Raw genomic sequence first — 21,836 nt, forward strand, 5'->3', positions numbered from 1 at the left:
ACTCAGAGCAATGTTCTATTATCCCATATCACATATGATACACTAGCCTAAACACCGACTACAGCAATATGAAGAGGAACCCATTTCATGCTCAAGGATGATTCATTTTGCTACTGAATGCCAAACCATACAAATTCACAGTGTGAGTTAATTGAATCAAATCAGAAACAGTAGCCCACGGAAATACCAGCGGTACTACTGGACAATTTCCCAGCAGGAGTAGAGTAGATTTAGGATAGCCCCATGACATTGAACACCTGATTTACATTTGTTTATTATTATTTTGTTACAACGTTGTTTTTTGTATTATTATTCCCTTGGCTAGATTAATTTATGTTGACTAAAGTGAGGTGACGTAAGGTGCAAGTTTGAGAAAGTTCAAGGCAAACTCCAGTGCGACTATGAATAGCTTGTTTCTATGGACAGAATTAGATCACCTTCACGCCACTCGAGATCCTAGACTAGTTCGTCAGATTACTTTAAAAAGCATCTTTGTAGTATAGCCTATAGTCTGATGTTACTGTGTGGTTTGGAATCTTCAGCCCGCACTTGCAAGTGTGCTCCACTACCAGACCGCACTATTTTACTGAACAAAAATAGTATCACTTGTGCTTTGACTTTAATAGGACAGCAGGCTCTGATTTCTAAGCTCTTTGCGTATAAAATGAATAAAAACACCATTGCAATCCCACTTTCAAAAAAGTTTAAAATATTACAAATTAGAATAATTAAAATACTTACTTTTACCAGTTGGCATGAGAGTAGCAAACTGAGAATAAGTCCAGAGATCGAACGGAACCGAGTGCCCATTTTCCACCAACCCAGCACAGGCTGCAAATGCTGGGGAAAGGAAAATCAAGGTCCTTCGCTCCTGGCCACTGGGGTAGTGTGTTGTATGTAAGCACCTTCTTAAATGTTCTTTTCTATAAGAAAAACAAACTGCTCCTGTGCGTCCCGCACCCGGTGGGACTTCATCAACAATTAGCGATCCTCTAGTGTTTTCTTCTGAGTGAAAATCAAAGCAAAACGATGTTTAAAATGCGCCTACTAGTCGCTCCACTTTCTCTTGCGCTCCAAAACTTCGACTTGTTATGCCAGGGCAAGTCACTGAGAAGTCCGACGCTGGGATACACATACACGAGCGCTCTGCCCCGAGTAAAAGGCGGAATGGAATTCGGGGAGTGCTGAAAGACAGTTAATCCCAAAGCGACGAGACGCCACCTAGACCTCCAAGGGCCGGCCTTTACATGATCACATCATCATGCTCCAATTTGGATCAGAATATAGATATAGGCTATACTGTAAATCCTACCACCGTGACCTTCCCAAATGTCAATTTAACCTACAAATGTAACAAAAATGTAAAGTGTACATTTTAACTGAGAACAAATGATAAATTACCACATAACTTTATAATTGTCAATCAGAACTTGGACAATGGACATGTTTAAGAATAATTGAGAAAGATATTACGTTTTTTTTGTGCCGTCTTGAGTATAGGCTATGTCTGATTTAGCATAATGCTCATTGTTTATACACCTGAACAACACATTTTAACCCACCCCCAGGCCCCAATAAATAAATTACCATGAGCTTGGAATAAACACCCTTAAGACCTTTTTATTTTTGGCAGGTATTCCAATTTCCAAACAACTTAGCCTACTGACATTTTCTGGATTTCCCTGAGCTTTATTGCCCTCTGTCGGTCATAGAAGGTGCATCGCACATTTAGGATATAATTGCCTGCCCTATTGTATTTTTCAAGCAATAGATACGGTACATCACTCCAACATCACGGAAAAGCTGGGGCATAATTCTCAGTCCTGTGTTGCTATTCTTCCACATATATACACTAAACACAATTAAGTTAAACATATTGAAATAGTAACTTTTCGTCGAGACCGAGACAAAGTGACAGTGTAGTTACTGTATGCTTGTGTTCATTCATATAATTGGTGCAAAGAGCAAGTCCCTCAGAGAATTCAGAGCAGCTGCTGCCAATTAAGAGCTGAACCCTGAATAGAACTGAAGTGTAAAAGGGGTCTCATTTGCTATCCAAAAACAAACTAATATAAGAGCTGAACAGTATGGGCCATAAGGCATGCGTGCCTCTTCAGAATGTAGCACTTGCAGAGGGATTCATTTACCATTTTGATTCATTTGACTTCTAGAGCGTATCCTGGGGTTAGCATAGTGTAGAATTCCAATAGTAAAGATAACAAACAGTTTTATTACAAGTAAAGGTCTCATGGCAAGGATTTGTTCCTGTGCTTTCTCGGTTTCTCTTGGGTACAACTTACAAGAATCGATAGAGTGACTCTTCATGTGGCTAGCTGCTCTTTCAATTTGCCCTCATGAGAAGTATCCCCGAGACCACAGTGGTGTGATTAAGGGACTCCTCCCTTGATGCTTGTCAGCAAATAAATCCTGGAAAATTTGCGTCCAATATGTTGAGTACAGAGTTCATGCTCTCAACCTATCATTATAGCTCCCAAATCCAATGCACTTCTCGAAAAAGCTGTTTAAAATACTTGTTTATCCTCAACAGCCTGAATCCCTCATGACTCAAACACCATATTGGACAAGAAACACTATATTTCTCTGTGTTGACATTCCCTCCTCTAAACACTGGTCTCCAATAATTCTATGTTCACTATAATTGTTGTTACAACACTGGTGAGTATGCAACAATCACAATTAGAATAATGCCAAGTACGAAAGTATGAAACTTATGCAAAATAATACACAATAGTCTTTCCTGGGTAGCTTACATAGCATCATTCTAGATCGAATTTACATGTGGATATGGAGTTCAATACAACAGCCTTCTGGAGTTGCATTCAAAAGCTATGAGACAACATTGGAAGTTTGGAACACAAATTTAATAGCACAGGATCAGCCCTCCATAACGTCACCTCTAAGCTTAGCAGCAAGCTATAAAAAACCCAAACATGATTGACTCTGAATGAGGATTCTTCACTTACAGTCTAGTCATTATAGAATTAAGACATGGGACCCTACTGTAGAGCCAACATTTAGCTAGCTCTACTGTATGTTATTTAATTAAAATAATTGTAGCACTGTATGTTTTGCCAACTGGAATACACAGCTGTAATGGACAGCTTTGACAAAGAGCAAAAGATCAGCCAAAGAATATAAAATGCTTCCGCCCTAGTGGGGTTCAACGCCCTTAGAGTATAATCCCCATAAAGCTATACAGGAAGAGATGAGAAGACAGATGTGAGTCTCGTTTTCCCTATAACATTTGAGATTTATGTAAATCTTATATCCAGTCAGTGGAAAATATGGCTCTTTTAGTCCAGCTTCTGTCTAATTCACGTTTTCTGTGCGAGTAAGATCTCCAACAATCCTCTCCAGAGACAGTTTGAAAGATCTGTTTAGTGTTTACAAAACGGATATTTGCTAATATCCATACGGCACCATATTGGTGTGGATAGATTTATCCTACAAACAAGTATAAAAACACACAAAAAAAGTATATTAAAAACAAAAACACATGGAGTTCATTTGTACATGAAAGAAAAAATGACTTTTTAAGATGTATTTCTTTCTGAAAATATTTCTCAATATTTCATGTCAAGGACCCCAAAAATTAGAAGCAAAGATTTGAGTTAGAAAGAATATATATTCAAAGATTTGAGGCACATTTTCACGATTTTTCAAAAATAGCAGACCTACAAATTCATAGCGCTGCACTCGGTGCCACGCTATGAGCTTGTAGATCTGCTATTTCTTAATAGCTAAAGAATAACATAAGAAAACACCAAAAAAATGGGTTAAATAAGTAGGTCGGGAGAGGCTTATTGTCGGTATCAGCCGGCAAACACGTGGGAGTCTGTCCTCGGTGCAATGCGCTAGACCCCTGGGAGATGGAACGCTGGGGTGGAGTGCCACACCGACCATCAGCTCCCAGTACCTCCAGCACAACCTGCTGCACTCAAGCCGTAATACTCATACGCCGAGTTGGCTTTGTGGTCCAAAGGCAAGAGCTCTACCGACTGAGCTAATTTGTTTTAACCAACAACAAAAAAAATCACATAACCTACCTTACATTTTCCCAGAAAGTAAACAGTAATCATGTTGATCATTTTCACTGTGGCTGAGTTTGAAAGTGCAGAAGTTTGCGGAGGAAGTTAAACGAACCCGGCATTTGCTTGTAGAGGCCCAAGGCAGAGTTTTGTGCGACTTCATTGTTCACCTGAAAACAAGCATAATCACGGATCAGACACGACAACAAAAACACAATGTGGGAATTAGAAATCACTAGAACAGTAAATGAGATAAAAAAAAATATATAGCTGCAAAATTGGGGGCCCAGCAATAAGCTAAATGCAATATACAATATGTGCAATAAGCTAAAATTAGAATTGGAAACAGAGTGCTGAGGGATTGTAGATATTGTAATGCATCTTTGTAGAATGTTAAATACAATAAGGTGACTACATACCACATGCTTGGCCCCCTAACAATAGACCCTGATTTGATGTCACAGAGGTGTACTGTACATATACAAACACCAACCCAATTTAAAAACATTATTAGTTTGAGAGAGAATAATATGATATGTTGCATGTGAAATGCAGAGAACCTCACCATCATCAACATTGTGACCAGATCATCAGTAGCAGCATTTTCCTCAAGGATGCGATCCAGCATCTCTACGTACCAGGAGCCTGCCTGAGTATCTCTCCAAGACACATAACCTGTTGACCTCAAACAGTGAGAGGTGCATAACCAAGTCAGTTCTGTATAAAACCTATTCAGATATTAAAGATTGCAATATCATACTATATACAGTACATGTGCAATGTGCACTATGCATATCGTTGCTATGTGGAAACCCTGTATGTCCAAAACCGTTCCTCTATTATTTAAAAAATAGTGAAAAATAGTGAAAATAGCCGATCAACAAGCAATTAGCATTTAAAATGCAACAAGCTATTATAGTATTTTCACTACTTTCGTGCGACACTCTTGTATGGTGAACTTGAAATAGGGCATTCAGTTCTGCCCAACAGTGATGATATACAAAAACAAAAAAATAAGAAATACACCCCACATACACCCACAAAACCACACAGCTACCCTCTCACATACCAGGGGAGGTTGAGTAGGACACCAGAATGTCGCTCGGTGTGGGCAGTGTGGCTCTGCAGGCGTCCGTTTCATCAGACATGCTCAGAGAGTCACTACTGGAGGACATAGGGATAGCATCTGTCTGGTCGTCTGCTCCACCGATGGAGGGCCTTGCTTCATCGGGGGACACCTCAAAGCCAGTATCCTTTTCACCTAGAGGACATAATGAGAATAAGTTCTGCCAGGGGTTGCAACATGTGTGGCATTCTGGGAACCGAATATGGTGCATCCCTTTAAATAGTAATAAATAATAATTACTTTTACCAAGAAATGTATGAAAGTGAAATAATAATTTGCATGATTTTGTCCCGCCCGGCACACAGTGGCAATTATCCAGTTGCTTGGGTTTCCATTGGGGAAGGTACATTTCTCCCTCTAAACAGACACTTGGAGGTAGGGGTCTCGTTACAATGATGCAAAGGGCATGTATACATTATCTCAGGGAAATATGGAACATTATGTCGTGATGAGGAGTAGAGTGTGACCGACATCTAGTGGTTGAATGTTGTCTAATCCTCTATACCAGTGGTTCCCAAAGTGGGGTCCGGGGACCCCTAGGGGTCCTTGAGAGTTCCAGGGGGTCCACAGCTAAATGATAATTAGGAATCAAATGGACCCTTATGGGTATGTAACTCTTGAGAATGTACATTTGTACACTGAGTTAAATTAACATTGATTTTACAATATAAATTGGGGTCTCAGAGATAGAAATGCCATTAAATGGGGGTCTGTAGACTATTGAAATTAAACGGGTTGAGAATCACTGCTAGAGCCGTAAAAATCTTCTTATGGGGGTTCCCTGGCATATCTTTTCAAATGGGGGTCCGCAGGTTAATAAGTGTCAATTTGGGGGTCCTCGACTTGAAAAGGTTTGGGAACCACTGCTCTATACTATAGCACCTTTAACCCATTCTGACCTGAGATCAGATTCTATACGAGGTTTCCACTGGACACACACTGGTCTGATGAACCCATTCTGACCTGAGATCAGATTCTAAAAATGTCAGTCGTTCTTCGATTTTTCAAAAATAGCAGACCTACAAGCTCGTAGCGCGTCACTCGGTGGCGCGCTATGAGCTTGTAGATCTGCTATTTTTCAATAGCTAAAGCATAACATGATGCTAACACCAAAATGGGTGCCCGGTCAGAATGGGTTAAAAGCCAGTTCTGCTATTCAGCTGTCAGCTGGGACAGTGGAACAATTGGGACTTTGTTTGGACACCATCATTTCCATGTGGCAATTTTTTACTTGTGTTTATACCTGTATGTATGGCAAGCAGCTACATTTTAGTTTTTGTAAAGCACCGGGAATAAGAGAGCATTTTTTATCCAAGAACCTCCTACTACCAAGGTCTCCACACTAGGTTAAACATCATAGCCATTAATACATCCTGTGACATTTGTGGGGGGATATTTTCAATATTATTATTATATAATGATATTTAGCATGTTGGCTTACATATCTATGGTGTAAGGAAGCTATTGGTTTCCTCTGAAATGAAATCTGACAAATGACGGTATTCTTTGGAAAATGGTCAGCTGTAATCATGAGTATATCATATATAGTCAATGAATAGAACATTCAAGACCATCAGTATGGTTCTTTAATATCTTAGTTAGTTACCTCCTCCACACGCCTGGATAAAGAACAGTTTGGGTTTGCCCTGTAAGGACGGACAGTGCTGGCCATTGAGGTAGTTTGTGATGAGCTGAACGGCAACAGCTGGTCCATCCACACCATGCACGGCCCCAGGGAAGCGGTTGTGTTGTACCTACAAACATAGTACATAATAATGATGGATTGCATTTTTACAGCACTTCTCTATGCACTACGTGGAGCATACCCCTTTGCTAATGGTTGAAAAAGATGCTAGACTGATCAGCAAATCTGTAGGTGTAAAATACTTAATATACATATATATATATATATGCTCTGTGGTGCAATCACTGGCACAGACTTTTAAAAGTCCGTTACCTCTGTCTTTTTACAAACAAGGGAAATTAGATTTTATAAATATCATAAGTCATACTAATTCAATAACACACACACACACACACACACACACACACACACACACACACACACACACACACACCTCCATCATTACATCTCAGGTTATGGCAGGAGGGTGAAAATAAAAGTATGTATGCATTATATGCAACAAATAATACAGAACGTCTTACCTCTGTCCCATGGGACAGCATGACAACCACACAACAGTCAAATTGTGAATGGTCTTTCTTGGATAAAGCAGACAGCTCATGTTTCATTTGCTGAAATGTGGAGCAAAATGGTAATTATTTTTTAACAAATATTGGGTCAGACCATTATACAGTATATGCAAAAGGGAAGAGACCAAGGCACTAGTCTTAATGGATAGCAATAATTAAAAATTAATAAATACCTGCATTAGCCAGGCTATTAAAGGCTTTTTAATTATTTCCACAACAGTGCCTTGGTCTCTACGCATATTTTGCTAATCTATTTTGCCACCCATTTGTAACGAATACCGGAGAACTCGCCAGTTTACAAAGTCATTCATTCATTGTTATGCTAACATGCTGTCTTCATCAGTGTAGGATGTCAAACTCACAGATGTTATAGTTCATTTCCAAAGTGATCAAATTATTTTGTGCAATTAAATGGTCAGCAAGATGATGATAAAAAGGTGGGTTTGTGAATAGTACTACCATTTCAGGATAGATATGTTTACTAATTACATTGTTTTGGTACTTTGGCGTTTAAACTTTTAGCATTCCTACTTTCTCTAGTGTTAACTCTAAACAACTACCCTCTCTCTCTCTCTCTCTATTCAATGCAATTTAAATGAAGGTGCAGTAAAACTAAAATGCACTAAATCACGGCGAGTTGGAAAACTGGCGAGTTCTCCGGATACCTTTGTAACAGAGCACGTTGCTGGAGATTTTTGCTCCAGCCAAACAGTTGTGCTCCTTTCTCTATTATGTATGTATTCGTTAGCAGAAAATATTATCCTCACTTTATGCTTCAGGTTTGTCTTAACTTCAACAATAAAGTTGAGGGCCTTGAACCGTCTCTCCAGCTTGGCAGAATCTATGTTGGACCCTTTGCGATTGCGGAGCTCACACTGGGGTGCAAACTCCACATTGTTTATGATGAGACAGTGTCCACATGGGCTGGCATCCATTTTATAGGTCTGAAATGAGCATAGAGATTAAGGGAAGGGGAAGTTTTAGAACAAGTTGTGTACTGTAAATATGTGATGCAAGATTAAATAAATGACAACTTTATACATCTTGCCGTTACATATAATCTATGCGTCTTCCTCTTGGTGGTGTAGAAAAAACGTGTTTACCTGAATACTGTCACGTCTTGTTCTCGGTGGTGGCCTTGGTCTTGTATACTCCCTCTCGGGTGCTGTGATAAATATATTATTTGAATTATTAAATATTCAAAAATCTATGCCCATTCTTATCAAAAAACCTTTATTAGATCATTGTATCATCTTACATGGAGTGGGAGTAGTGGTGGGCCTCTGTATTGGCTGGACAGAGACAGTGCCTTTTGCACACTTGTCATTAACATCCATTGGACAGGCTGGTAATGAAACAAGAATTTAGTTTATCATCAAATTCCTTGTATTAAAAAAGTCTCTCTAAATGAATGTTCTTCAGATGTTTTCCTTGGGAGAAGAAATTGTGATCTCACTTGGAACATTATTATTAGTAGTATAAAGTACAAATCGGTTGTATTCGTAATTTATATACCATGGTACCACAAACCACACACACACTCACAAACTGGAAGGGGCTGGACCACAGGACGGACTTGGTGGATGGGTGGTGGAGGTAGAGGCTGGATTGGTGCCTGTCCGTTCAGTAGGAGCTCTGCCAAATTCTGCTGACCAGTCTCCTGAAGACACTCCAGGAATAATGGAAAAGCCTGACTCCCACGGGTCTCCAAATCCACGGCCAACTGTCTGGCCTGGTCCCGTCTGGTCCCCGAGCTCTGAGAGGGGATAGGAATGACAAGCTTATAGTAACTTTAGGGCCAGTTCGCGTGCACGCATCCTGCTTGGGTGACAGCAGACTGCTGGGCGAGTGCTGGCGCTTTGGCATTTGGGAGGGGGGGGGGGGTCAGATAAACATATGGAATGAATACTGTACTGGTCATATATGGAGCGTGTCTTGAATGTACAGGGTTTGATGAGGTCAGATCAACATATGGAATGTCAGAACAGGCTAGCTCCATATATGGAGATCTAAGGGTGGCACTGTTGAGTGTACAGGGTTTGATGAGGGCCCAGGTAGGGCCGGGCCTTAATTTTCGGGCCTGTTGAGAACTCTTTTCGCCGGCTGCCAGGCGCAGCTGCACTAATAACTTTGGGGCAGGCCCGTCTAGAGTTTAAATGGACAGCCATCAGTCAAAAGGGAGACATCGAAGTGAAAGGATGGATGGGGAAAGATCAACATAATTGGAAAGTCAGAACAGGTCAGCTCCATATGGAGATCTAAGGGTTTGAGGTCAGATCATGGGTCAGATGTTGCTGGCCAATATTGATGACATCAGGGATTCCCATACATGAGTGATCTCCATCCCTGATGATGTCACGTGATGACCATATATGGACATGCCTGGGGTGACCAACCCAGAGTAATCTAGTAAGAGAGTGGCGACACGCTTTGATCTTGCCGCAGGGCTATAGTTCCAAACATTGGAACTATCCCATTGAGATAGAATGAGCACTTCCGCATTCCATTGTTACAATGGGAGTCAATGAGAGTGTCTCCACTCTCTCACTAGATTACTCTGGAGTTTGGACCAACCAACCAAACAAGTTTAACAACTGACTGACTGACGGGAAATGCACGATTTCATAGTAAATGCGACCTGTGGTCGCAATACCACCTACAGAAACAATAAATTGTCTATCTAAACACAAATATAGTATAGGTGGCTCACTGGTCGTACACGTTTTTGCATTTTGTATGTCGCAGCAATTTAGTGAGCAATTCCAATTCCAATTAGAATTCTGCAGGATGGATCCCTCCTAGAAAAAATATATCGAGTGTTCTCTATGGCTGTGTTTTTATGGACTGTATGGAACACCAGCCATAGAGGACTGCCATACCTTTATCTCATCGATCATGTCTTGGGTGAAAACTCCTTTTTCAAGAAGTCGGTCATAGAGATCTGATGGCTTTAAATCTCTCACAAGATTGGTCCTATTACGCTGGAGAATCTTCTTATGCGTTTTTTCCATTTTAAAAAACAAAGATGAAGATTTGAAAGAAGAAACAACCCTGTAAAACAAAGAAACGGGTAGGTTTTACGTTGATCATGAGTCATTGCTTTACCTGATTCACAATCATATGGAACCGTGAACGTAGTCTTGGATCAAGAAGACTATCAGATGTAATTTATCGAGACTGATTTACTCGAAAATACATCTATAGTCTTCCAAGGCTAAACTGGAACAACTGCGTTTATGATTGATTGAATACATTATTTAAAGTTTTGTAAATAATATAGCTCCGTTTGGAATGGTGCTAAAAGGGTATAAGAGCTTAATTGTTTACATTGTAGTCCTGTCATAGACATACAATAATATACAAGAGAAGACATATGATCGCCGCTAGTTCTGGTCCATAGCTAGATGGACGGTTTTTTTTTTAAATCAAGCAACTTACTGTAGAGACTTGCATCAAAGTGTCTTCGTCAACTCAAGCCACGGATATTTTCGCTCGGTTACATTCTACATTTCCTTGTTTACATCACTGATGGCTTTGATTGGTTGAATTTAAGACTACAGTGACAGTTTCCTGGTTGGGCACGCGCCCCTGTTCGTGAGTCACGTATGCGGCTACGCCGGCTTTTATCCAGAAACGCCATTGAGAAACACTCATACTGGTACGGAAAAGTCTACACGGTGATAAAGCCTGTTGAGGCGAGGTTAGCACGGTGAAGATATATCCAACCCTTGAAAGTTGAAACATACGTTCACTGTTCATATGAAATACTCAAACTCCCAACATTCCTTTCGCCTTCTCCCTCCCCCGACCGCCTCCCCTCTCCAGTCTAGTCCTCTCTCCTCCTCAAAGCATCAGGTCCGGACTTGCGAGAAGATGCTGTTGTTACACACACCCGTTGCAACCTGCGCTCTTTTCCGTGTTGACAGGCATCATTCGGAGCAGCCATGACGTTAAACATGTGGCATAGTATCGGTTGAACCTATTTGTTTGAGGTGATTGATTATACATGCATAATTATTATGGCCTTGGATTTGATAAAGCTAGCTATTGCTAACTTGTGTGGGGGGGAAAAATGCATGGTTAGCAGATTATTACAATTAAGCTTGTTGCAGTCTGGATAATGCTAGTAATGATGGATTTTATGTGTTGCTCGACATTGTTTTCTTTGGCTTGGTTTGCTGGTTTGGGTGTCTGATTTAGCTTTTATTTGATACAGGTTAAACTTAAGATTGTCAAATTCACATTTGTACAGGCAATAATTAATGCCAACATGTATTTGTATCATAATGTACAGTGCAGAGTATCCTTGGATCAAGACTACAATAGATGTATTTTATTGAATTTTACATTTGAATACGATAGCTATAATTATGTAAAAGTCAGACTCGTTAAATACATCTAATGTATGATAGTCTTGATCCAAGGCTAAGTACAGAGGTTGTTTTAGACTTGCAAGCATACTCAAAGAAAACATAATGGGGGTTATAATTGTCAAAATGCCCATTTGAGTCTAGAAGAAAATGGGACACTAACCTTGCATCTTATACCTATTAGGTGACGAATGACGATTATGGTACGATTTAGGATGTCTTTGCCATTGGCTTTTGCGGTGGTCCTCTTGGTCCTCCTGGCAGGATATGGTGCAAATGAGGCAGACCCCTACAAAATCCTAGGAGTAACCAGAAGTGCAAGCCAAGCTGAGATCAAGAAAGTCTACAAGCGACTTGCTAAAGAATGGTATACCGATTCCCTTTTACAGTAATCATATGGCTCTTTTCCACTATGGAGGACAAAAACCATACCTTCCATAACTAAATCTACAGTATGTTAATGGATACTGTCCTATTGCCCCCCCTCCCTATCCCCAACCCTCAAAGGCATCCAGACAAAAACAAAAACCCAGATGCAGAAGACATGTTCATCAAGATCACCAAATCTTATGAGGTTAGACTTTTGAGTTTTTCTTTTTTTCTTTGGAGCAGACTGACCCAATGGTCTTCATTGGCACCTGGCTTGTATGTGAACCAGGCTCTAAAGGTCCATATACTCACATGTTCTTCCCAAATATCTAGATCTTATCCAACGAAGAGAAACGTGCCAACTTCGACCGATATGGACAGACTGACGACACACAGCCATATGGTCACCACAGCCATCGCCATGACAACTTTTACTTTGACGAGTCCTTCTTTAACTTTCCCTATAACAACAAGAACAGCAGGGACTTTGCTGACAGCAAATACACACTACACTTTAACCAGTATGTCAATGATGTGGTGCCCGACAGCTTCAAGAGACCATATCTGATCAAGATCACCTCGGACTGGTGTTTCAGTTGCATTCACATCGAGCCTGTCTGGAAGGAGGTGGTGCAGGAGATGGAGACACTAGGTAAATACCTTTCTGGCCTTAATGCACTGCTAGTACTGCTAATTTAATTGATTTCACTTTACCTTTAACTTAGCAGTGTCGTATAGAAACAAGGAACATGGATGCGACTTCATCCACTTCCTTTAGCCAGGTTTGAAAAAGCAAAGTAACCGGGCTAATTCAGACAGACAGCAATTTGAAGAACAACAGCTGAATGTAATGAACTTCTTGGTAGGAGAGAAAACCTGGACCAGAGTTGAGAACCACTATGTTATTCAGCTGGCTTAGTCTTCATGAAGGTGGATCATATACCTGACGAAGACCCATAAGGGGTTGAAACGTTGTCATCCTTTATCCAGTGGGAGCTACTCAACAGAGTCAACAGTGTGCGGACATTCTCTCCTTCTCCTTCAGACCTCCAGTTCTAGGAAACACAGAATGGGGGGACTTTTTTATTATTTCCACACACCTCTAAGGTATATAAAGCCAATTAAGGACATAGTAAAATGTCATTGTGTGTGTGTGTGTGTGTGTGTGTGTGTGTCTGATTTTCACAGGAGTGGGGATAGGCGTGGTGGACGTGGGCTATGAAAGACGGCTAGCCAATCACCTTGGTGCTCACCGCACACCATCAATACTTGGGGTTATTAATGGCAAAGTGACATTTTTCCATTATGCTTTGGCTAAGGAGCACCTGAAGCAGTTTGTTGAAGACCTCCTTCCCCAGAGACTGGTTGAGAAGGTACTGACAAACAACTAAGTATTAGTGTTTGTTCATTATGATACACTAGTACTTTAACAATAATAAAGTGATTTCTTCCTACAGAGAGGAACAATGTAACATACCGGTAATTGAACATTGAACTGTGTTTCAGGTCACAGACAGGAATGATCTCCAGTTCTTGAAAAGCTGGCATGAGCTCAACAAGCCTCACGTACTTCTGTTCGACCAAGTGCCTGGAGTTCCTCTGCTGTACAAAGTAGGTTGCTTGCTCCCAGAAAGGTTTCCCTGATATGTATTTCATGGCATTTTCACGGAGAAAAGTGTTTGTTGTGACCACATTTTGTCCTTCTCCATAGCTGACAGCATTTGCTTATAAAGACTACCTGCAGTTTGGCTATGTGGACCAGGGTCTTTCGGAAACGGTTAATCTTCTGAAACAGTTCAACATCAACACATATGCACCCACCATGCTGGTCTTCAAGGAGAACACAGACAAGCCAGCTGACATTATACAGGTTAGACAACTACATGAGGACTGAGTCATTTACACCCGTTTGATTTAATAATTAAATTAGATACTGTAACAATATCGTATTGATGTGCGATTCTGTCAGTTGAAGTTCTTTTCACATCTGTAATACTTGAGTTTGATCTATTTTTGACATGTCGTTCTCCGCAGGCCAAGGGAATGAAGAAGCAAATTATTGATGAGTTCATATCGAACAACAAATATCTTCTTGTTCCACGGCTTGTGAATCAGAAGCTCTTTGATGAGATCTGCCCTGTCAAACAGTTCCATCGACGCAGGAAGTATGCTTTCTTTTTTTTAATAGTTTCTGTGTGTGTGTGTGTGTGTGTGTGTGTGTGTGTGTGTGTGTGCCTACATGCATGCATTATTCTTATAACCTTTAGCTAAGCAGTAAAAACACTGAGACCTAGGTCTCTTTTGCAAGAATGTAGAGGCCAAGAGGGGGGTAGGTAACACAGATTCACACAAAAGACAGACATAAAAGGACAACAGCCATATATGACTGACCGACTACCTATATTTACTCCTAGGATGAACAGAATGTAGTGGTAACTGTATTGAACGCAGCTGTCAGATTGATAAAGCAATACAAAACGTTTTTTTGTCTAGGGCAGCCCTGACATCATTTAGACAGGCCGCTGTCTTAAGAATGTAAAATCTTTTAAGAATCCAGGAAACTTTTGATTTACAGTTTTGTACCGTTTCACATTTTCTATGTTAGGCTTACCATTCGTTTCCTATATCGAGTGTTTACTTGTCCAATCCGATTCATATCTGTGCTACAGATACTGTGTCCTGTTAATGACGGGTGAAGAAGAGACATTTTCTTCGGGGAACGAGGCCTTCCTCTCATTTGCCTCCACCAACACCAATGAGGTGGTGAGATTTGCCTATGTCTACCAGAGGCTCCAGCAGCCACTGTGTGATATCCTGATGCAGAAGAACACCGATGGCACGCCATCGTCATCACCACCACCACCACCACCACAGGTACATGCTGGGGGCTTGCCAGGGCTTGTGTAGAATGTAGAATGTATCTTCTTGACGTGATGTCTTTGCCGTTTCACTATATTAGTATTATGTATAATACTATACATTAACTTCTTCAGGAGTTTTTTTTAATCCTTGGAACTTGAACCTTTGTTTTCAAGTATTTTGTTCATAATAATAATACTAATAATAATAGATGCCTTTAGTTGTTGTAGGGATATTTTTGTCAAGTACATAATTTGCGCATACCTGAAATTCATACTCTGTATTTACCCTTCCTAACTATTCGGAGCAGTGGGCGACTATTTTTAACATCACCCTGGGAGCAGTTTGGGGGTTAAGTGTTCTGCTCAGGGACACTTTGACACGGTTTTACAGTGCAGCTATTTTAGTTGCCCATGCACTCAATGCAAAATGTATGAAATAATTAATTAATACATTTTGGACCTGGGATTAGAGCAGGGGTGGATATTATTTAATTATATATATTATTAGTTTTTATTTCTAATTTTATTTTTGATTCCATTTCATTCTAGGAGGACATGCTCCTTTTTTAAAAGAAACGTGACTAGAGTCCTTGCCGTGTGCTCTATTTGTATGGTTTCTGACCGCAACGTGGTGTGGATTTTGTATCCGCGTTTATAGGTTGTAATTCTAGAAAGACGGAACGCTGCAGGGAAGGCACTGTACAAACCGGTGACGGCATGGAACGGCAGCGACGAGGACAGGCAGAGACTTGTGGAGGAGCTGCAGAGACTCCAGAAGGACCCTTCCATCCTCAACTATGATGCCATGCTGCCGGAGCTCAACAACGAGTTTGCCTCCGTAAATTATTTGTAATAATAACTAGGAATACTGAGCAATAGTCTGAAAGGCCTCATTTAATCCTTCACAGTTCCAGAGTTAATTTGACATTTAACCGTCAACCAATTCAAAATCGGACAAAATATTTCATATTATATTACAGATGTTTGTAATCCGGTGGATCTATGCATCTTATGACTACCTTACTGAAGTCGTCGATGACATTCTGCATAATAACTGGTAAGTGTTGGCTAAGTATTACTTTAATTCAGTTATGCCGGTGAAGTGTATCAACACAGTAAAATCAATTAGGCTCAGTTAATTCATATTACAAATATTGCAATGTATATGATTTTTCAGGGGCTTTCTTATAGAATATCGTGAGAAAAAAACCCAGCAACTTCATTAGATTGTGATCTACCATAATACCGCTGTATAGACTGAGATGTGAGTACTGAATCCTGTACTAAGACATGTTTGATGATGTTTTTTTGCAGGCGTGAGATGATGCCTCTTCTGTCTCTCATCTTCTCTGCTTTGTTCATCTTGTTTGGAACTGTAGTCATCCAGGCTTTCAGGTAGGATTCACTCGCTCTCGATACAAGATGGAGACGAGAAAGTAAAAATCAAGATTAATATGTTAGATTCCAATGCACAACGTAAGAAAAAAAAACTTGAAATTTAGGTTGGCCTTTCTTTCTGATTTCAGTGACTCAAGTGAAGATAAGCCGACAAAACCCAAACCAAAAGATGTAACAAACACAGAAAATGGGTCACAGGGTGCCAGTAGCACTTCAAGGCAAGTCAACATCTATATTACAGTATAGTATATATTATGCTCAAGTATAACACAACCATTGTTTAAGTGGTTAACCCATTTTGGGCGGGAACAAGCTCTACGAGCTTGTAGGTCTGCTATTTTTGAAAAATCGTTAAAATGTGCCTCAAATCTTTCAGACAATTGAAACATCTAACAGGATTGAACACTCTTAAGCCCTAACCACACCAAAGGGTCAAGGCGGTTTTAGCGTTGTCCCTGCGGTGTGATATGTCTTGTTGCACGTTGACCCACGTTGACCCATAGTGATTCAACGCATGGAATTCAATGGCCCCAAACCACACCAAAGGGTGGTTTTAGCGTTAACTCCTTGCAACCGTTTGGACCCAAGGAGTTGCATGGTGACCCTTTGGTGTGGTTAGTGGCTTTACATGCCTAATATGAACCAATGTTTTCAATTCCCTCAGTCGGCCCCCTAAGAAGAACTTCGTGGAAGTGACAGAGTTGACAGATATTACATACACCAGCAACCTGGTGAAGCTGAGGCCTGGGCACATGAACGTAGTGCTTGTCCTAACGGATGCCTCCAAGAATATTCTTCTCAGCAAATTTGCCAAAGAGGTCTACTCCTTCACAGGGTGAGCGGATCATCTTAAGCAAATGCAAATATTGTAAACATTAGGAAAATGGGTGTTAGGCCCCTTGCTACCTAATATAAATGTATCATGTATATTGCATGCATGTAGGGCAGGCCGCATTTTATTTCCGAAAAGCAGGTGTTACTTGAGGATTCGTTACAGACGGCAACTAAAGTAGCTATTTCCTCTTCATCTCCACAATAAAAAGCTTCACGCTGATGTCCCTGGAGAAGGGCCAGTAGTGTAAGCACTGTGACCATGACGCAGGTAGATGCCAACTCATTAATTCTCTTGGCCCTGACCTGTGTTTGATGGTGATTGAGAAGCCATGCAGCATGTCAGAATCTTAACTCTTTGAGTGTAAAGCTTAAGCTTCCAGGCTGACGGCTCAGTCCTGATGATGTGCTGTCAGTCTGCTGTGCCGTTTTAACTATCCTCTGCAGTCGTGAGTAGAGCATCTTCCATAACAAGCAGTTAGCCATTGCCGTGCCATAGTAGTAGATGAGATAAGGACGACAGTTACACACACATCCGTTCAAAGCTCGTCAGGCTATCATGTTTATTGATATTGTACATTTCACATTCTGCCTCCGTAGGAGCGCAACGCTGCACTTCTCCTTCCTGAATGTCGACAAGCACAGCGAGTGGATGGACACGCTGCTGGAATACGCCCAGGACGCCACCATGCAGATCGACACGGACGAGGACGAGGAGGGAGGAACCCACAAGGTGGACTACACCGGCTACGTTCTGGCACTCAACGGGCACAAAAAGTACCTCTGCCTCTTCAGGCCCGTCTACACCGGGGAAGACCTGGACAGCAAGTCGTCCGAGGACGAAGGGGCCGCCGCCGCCAGCGGCGGCGGTGGGAGGCCAACACGAAAGACGAGCCGATCTCGCGCCACGGCCACGCTGCAGATCCACCACAAGCTGGACCGCCTGGCGCTGTGGATGGAGAGGCTGCTGGAAGGTACTATGGCTCGCTACTACATCCCCGCCTGGCCGGGACTGGACAAGATCACGTCTAGTAAATAAGAGACTATTAAGACCTGATTTATACTTCACAGTATACGATGCCGTCACAAACACACCGAATACAACCCGACGACGTACAAGCTCACACTGTAGTGAGCTTGTCAAAACGGTATGTGACGTCGTCGGCGTGTGGTGAAGCATAAAATGAGGCGTTAAGCTGGCTATTTTCCAGCGGTTGCGTTGAAACGGTTTGCCTCGAGTTCTGCTGAAGTTAGGCTAGGTTGCCTTTTTTTGCACTTGAGTTAGGCCCTACTTGTTAGACTTTAGTTCTTAAAGGGATAGTTCAGATTTTTTTTTAACTTAAGCTGTATGAAATACTTGCCATTAATATAGTGGTTGCAACTGTATTCATTGATTGCCCGTGGTGGGAGTTCTGCTCTGGTTTTGGTGAAATATAAGTCGTTCCGGTCATTTTGTGGGGGGGGGGGCACTGGAGCCACGCATTAAAAGTAAATTAATCCACAAAACTAACGTAATTTGTATTGTTGACCTATTTCTAAAATATTAGTGCAACTTTCGTTCATTTTTTACCCCCTCTATCACATGGAACTATGTTCCATGTGTCCATATCGCTATATGCCCAAAAAATTGTTCCATGTGATGTTAATGGTATTTCATACAGCTTAAATAAAATAAATCTGAACTATCCCTTTAAACTGAGTCTACCTTACATGTAGGGCTGCACAAAGTAGTTTAGGTTCAAGGTTCTTTATTGTTACGTCTTGTGTACAGGTACATAAGACTGAAAGGTATTTTTATTTGGCTCTGCAGACATTGTAGCAGCAAAGTAACAACGACAAACGACAATATGCTACGAGAAAAATAAAACAAGCAAACATCTATACAACATAATACATATTGGTTCTGCATAGTTGCATATAATGTTTAGGCTACACAGATTTTTATGGATTACTTATGTGGGATTTAGATGCAATAAAAATACTAAATTAATCAGATTAAACACTTTACAAATTGAGGATTTTTATTCTGTGATGACGCTTGAAGAAGCTCTGAATGTCAAAATGACATTCAGTACAGCCCTAGTTCCATGGTTGATGTCATGCAACTGCCGAGGGCCAGTCTCCATCCTAGTTTCACTCACAGCATGCTGTTCATTTTCATTTTCTGTTTTATAATTTCGGGCAAATGCTGCTGCTACAGCCTTTACACTAGCCAACGAATTCACTGTGGCCCCCAATAGTGTGTTTGCCTTCATAACCATCTCTAAACTTCACTAACAAACCGATGTAATCAATCACCTTAGACAGGATGTTTTACTTAGTCTCGATTGATGAATACTGTGAACGGAGATGCATGTCTCTAGAACTAGCTTTCTTTGCCTTTTTATAACATTTTCTTTTTTTTTAATTGAGATGTTATTTCTTGAATGCTAATGTTAAAATGCCTGTGCAATAGGCCTCCTGCTGTAATGACTGACAATGCCTCCCCTTTACCCCTTTGTTGTGAGGGCTTTGTGTTCTTCCTTGCTCATGTGTGATTCCAAAAGGAGGAATGTGTTTGTGAGATGTCAGGCTTGTGCTTTAAAGTATACAAATTATATATTACAAAAACGGGAGTTATGAAGCAAACTGTTCAAAAACCTCACTGAGCTGAGGGTGTCATGTAGCAAACAAGGAATCCGCGTGGGCTAATTCTATTCAAGTTCCTGGTCATGAATGCGTTTCATATGGCTACTGATGATATAAAACAACTCTTTTGGTATTGAATGACAAGTAAAACGTGTGTGTGTGTGTGTGTGTGTGGTTCATTAATGTATCAAACATGAATTTATCATAAAGATGTAGTCATTTTGTTCTTAAGACTTGATTTTACTAACTAACTACAAAGGACAAATATGCCTGTTTATTTGTGTATTTTACTGTATCTCCAATAGTCCATATGAGTCTCACTTATAACCAAATTTGTCCTCTGCTCACAAACCTTATTCAACCAAAACAACTCTGTTATATCCACTGGGGAGGGACCACAGTGGAAATTACTTTACTTTGTTTTTTTTATCCACGATTGCCATTTAACCTTCTTTGTATGTTGACTGTAGCAAGCAATAAAATAAAATAATTTCCATAAAAAGTAGTGAAAATAGCCGCATGATGCATTGTGAGCTTGTAGATCTGCTATTTTCACCTAACCCTAACCCAGTAGAATGGTTAGAGACACTTGATTCAAACAAATTGATGGGTCAGTGAAAGCAAGTAGCCTAAACCAGTGATACTCAACATCAGGCCCGCGGGCCACATCAGGCCCGTGGCATTATGACTGGCCCACCAATGAAAATCTAAAAAAAAGAAGAAAAAAAAATCTGGAACATGAAATAAAAATAAATAAATCTGAATGAAGTTATCTTTAATTACATTATTATAAGTAATACTATTAGAGTTGTACTATTACTCGAACGAAAATAAAAGCTTGGGGGGGGGGATGCAATGCAAATGAAAGACATATACTGTGTATCCCTATTCCCTGACATAATTTTATAGTTAAACGGACAGAATTCTATTTTATTTGAATGATGAAACCCAGCTGCCATTAATAGATGGAAATGGAAATTGCAGAAATTGTGGAAATGGAAATTGCGGAAATGCGGAAATGGTAATTCCTGCAGGAAAAAGCTTTGGCATGGTGCTGGGCGTGGGGGGGGGGGGGGGGTGGGGTCTTATGGCGCGCGGCCAAAGGCCGCGCGTCGAAAATTTTGATTAATTAATTAATCAATCAATAGGATTAATAAATTAAGATTAATTCATATTATTGCTCTTGTATTGCTATTGGAGACACTGGGGGACACTGGGCAGGCACTGGGGAGGCACTGGGAAGGCACGGGGAGACACTGGTCAGGCACTGGGAGACACTGGGGAGGCACTGGGGAGGCACTCAGGGGCACACTGGGGAGGCACTCGGGGACACTGGGGAGGCACTGGGGAGACACTGGGGAGGCACTCAGGGGGACACTGGGGAGGCACTCAGGGGGACACTGGGGAGGCACTCAGGGGGACACTGGGGAGGCACTCAGGGGGACACTGGGGAGGCACTGGGAAGGCACTGAGGGGACACTGGGGAGGCACTGCGGAGACACTGGGGAGACACTGGGGAGGCACTCAGGGGGACACTGAGGAGGCACTCGGGGGGACACTGGGGAGGCACTGGGGAGGCACTGGGGAGACACTGGGGAGGCACTTAGGGGCACACTGGGGAGGCACTCAGGGGGACACTGCGGAGGCACTGGGGAGACACTGGGGAGGCACTTAGGGGCACACTGGGGAGGCACTCAGGGGGACACTGGGGAGGCACTCAGGGGGACACTGGGGAGGCACTCGGGGGGGGACACTGGGGAGGCACTGGGCAGACACTGGGGAGGCACTGGGGAGATATTGGGGAGGCACTGGGGAGGCCCTGGGGAGGCACTCAGGGGCACACTGGGGAGGCACTCAGGGGGACACTGGGGAGGCACTGGGAAGGCACTGAGGGGACACTGGGGAGGCACTGCGGAGACACTGGGGAGACACTGGGGAGGCACTCAGGGGGACACTGGGGAGGTACTGGACATTTCATATCACACACACA

The 21,836-nt window shown here is 41.7% G+C and overlaps 3 protein-coding genes across 29 annotated transcripts in view; 1 reads left to right on the plus strand and 2 right to left on the minus strand.

Annotated features, from left to right (window-relative positions):
* hspg2 (heparan sulfate proteoglycan 2) overlaps positions 1 to 1,165 on the minus strand; it is a 115,977-nt gene extending 114,812 nt beyond the window's left edge. For all 27 annotated transcript variants that reach the window (XR_013964133.1, XM_080764717.1, XM_080764712.1 and 24 more), the window contains exon 1: positions 742 to 1,165. Coding sequence is in view for 26 of the 27 variants with exons in the window: in XM_080764717.1 (XP_080620843.1) it covers positions 742 to 810 (69 nt within the window). In the remaining variant the exon portion in view is untranslated. The remainder of the gene's footprint in view (positions 1 to 741) is intronic.
* A 518-nt stretch (positions 1,166 to 1,683) lies between these two features.
* On the minus strand, positions 1,684 to 10,924 carry casp9 (caspase 9, apoptosis-related cysteine peptidase). Its single transcript, XM_080763775.1, has 11 exons — positions 10,828 to 10,924; positions 10,269 to 10,440; positions 8,935 to 9,145; positions 8,648 to 8,734; positions 8,493 to 8,554; positions 8,157 to 8,333; positions 7,342 to 7,431; positions 6,782 to 6,929; positions 5,119 to 5,310; positions 4,615 to 4,724; positions 1,684 to 4,219 (listed from the first exon to the last, which is right to left on the minus strand). The coding sequence occupies exons 2-11, from the start codon at positions 10,398 to 10,400 to the stop codon at positions 4,112 to 4,114; spliced, it is 1,317 nt and encodes a 438-aa protein (XP_080619901.1). The 5' UTR covers positions 10,401 to 10,440; positions 10,828 to 10,924; the 3' UTR covers positions 1,684 to 4,111.
* A 321-nt stretch (positions 10,925 to 11,245) lies between these two features.
* On the plus strand, positions 11,246 to 20,319 carry dnajc16 (DnaJ (Hsp40) homolog, subfamily C, member 16). Its single transcript, XM_080763294.1, has 15 exons — positions 11,246 to 11,381; positions 11,944 to 12,126; positions 12,267 to 12,333; positions 12,462 to 12,780; positions 13,317 to 13,501; positions 13,635 to 13,739; positions 13,840 to 13,998; positions 14,163 to 14,293; positions 14,798 to 15,002; positions 15,648 to 15,827; positions 15,970 to 16,046; positions 16,304 to 16,384; positions 16,516 to 16,605; positions 17,052 to 17,222; positions 17,819 to 20,319. The coding sequence occupies exons 2-15, from the start codon at positions 11,951 to 11,953 to the stop codon at positions 18,255 to 18,257; spliced, it is 2,385 nt and encodes a 794-aa protein (XP_080619420.1). The 5' UTR covers positions 11,246 to 11,381; positions 11,944 to 11,950; the 3' UTR covers positions 18,258 to 20,319.
* The last annotated feature ends 1,517 nt before the right edge of the window (positions 20,320 to 21,836 follow it).

This window comes from Protomyctophum bolini (genome assembly GCF_963924005.1).
Source record: "Protomyctophum bolini genome assembly, chromosome: 5".
Classification (NCBI taxonomy): domain Eukaryota; kingdom Metazoa; phylum Chordata; class Actinopteri; order Myctophiformes; family Myctophidae; genus Protomyctophum; species Protomyctophum bolini.

What these genes read in the sequence shown, in the direction of transcription:
- dnajc16 (XM_080763294.1), top strand. Translation starts at nt 11,951, where the DNA reads ATGACGATTATGGTACGATTTAGGATGTCTTTGCCATTGGCTTTTGCG. An exon ending in GAGTTCCTCTGCTGTACAAA is followed by an intron (nt 13,740 to 13,839) that starts GTAGGTTGCTTG and finishes CCTTCTCCATAG; the next exon opens with CTGACAGCATTTGCTTATAA. An exon ending in AGCCAGCTGACATTATACAG is followed by an intron (nt 13,999 to 14,162) that starts GTTAGACAACTA and finishes CGTTCTCCGCAG; the next exon opens with GCCAAGGGAATGAAGAAGCA.
- casp9 (XM_080763775.1), bottom strand. Translation starts at nt 10,400, where the DNA reads ATGGAAAAAACGCATAAGAAGATTCTCCAGCGTAATAGGACCAATCTT. An exon ending in AGACAAACCTGAAGCATAAA is followed by an intron (nt 7,432 to 8,156) that starts GTGAGGATAATA and finishes TCCACATTTCAG; the next exon opens with CAAATGAAACATGAGCTGTC. An exon ending in TGCTGTCCCATGGGACAGAG is followed by an intron (nt 6,930 to 7,341) that starts GTAAGACGTTCT and finishes CTATGTTTGTAG; the next exon opens with GTACAACACAACCGCTTCCC.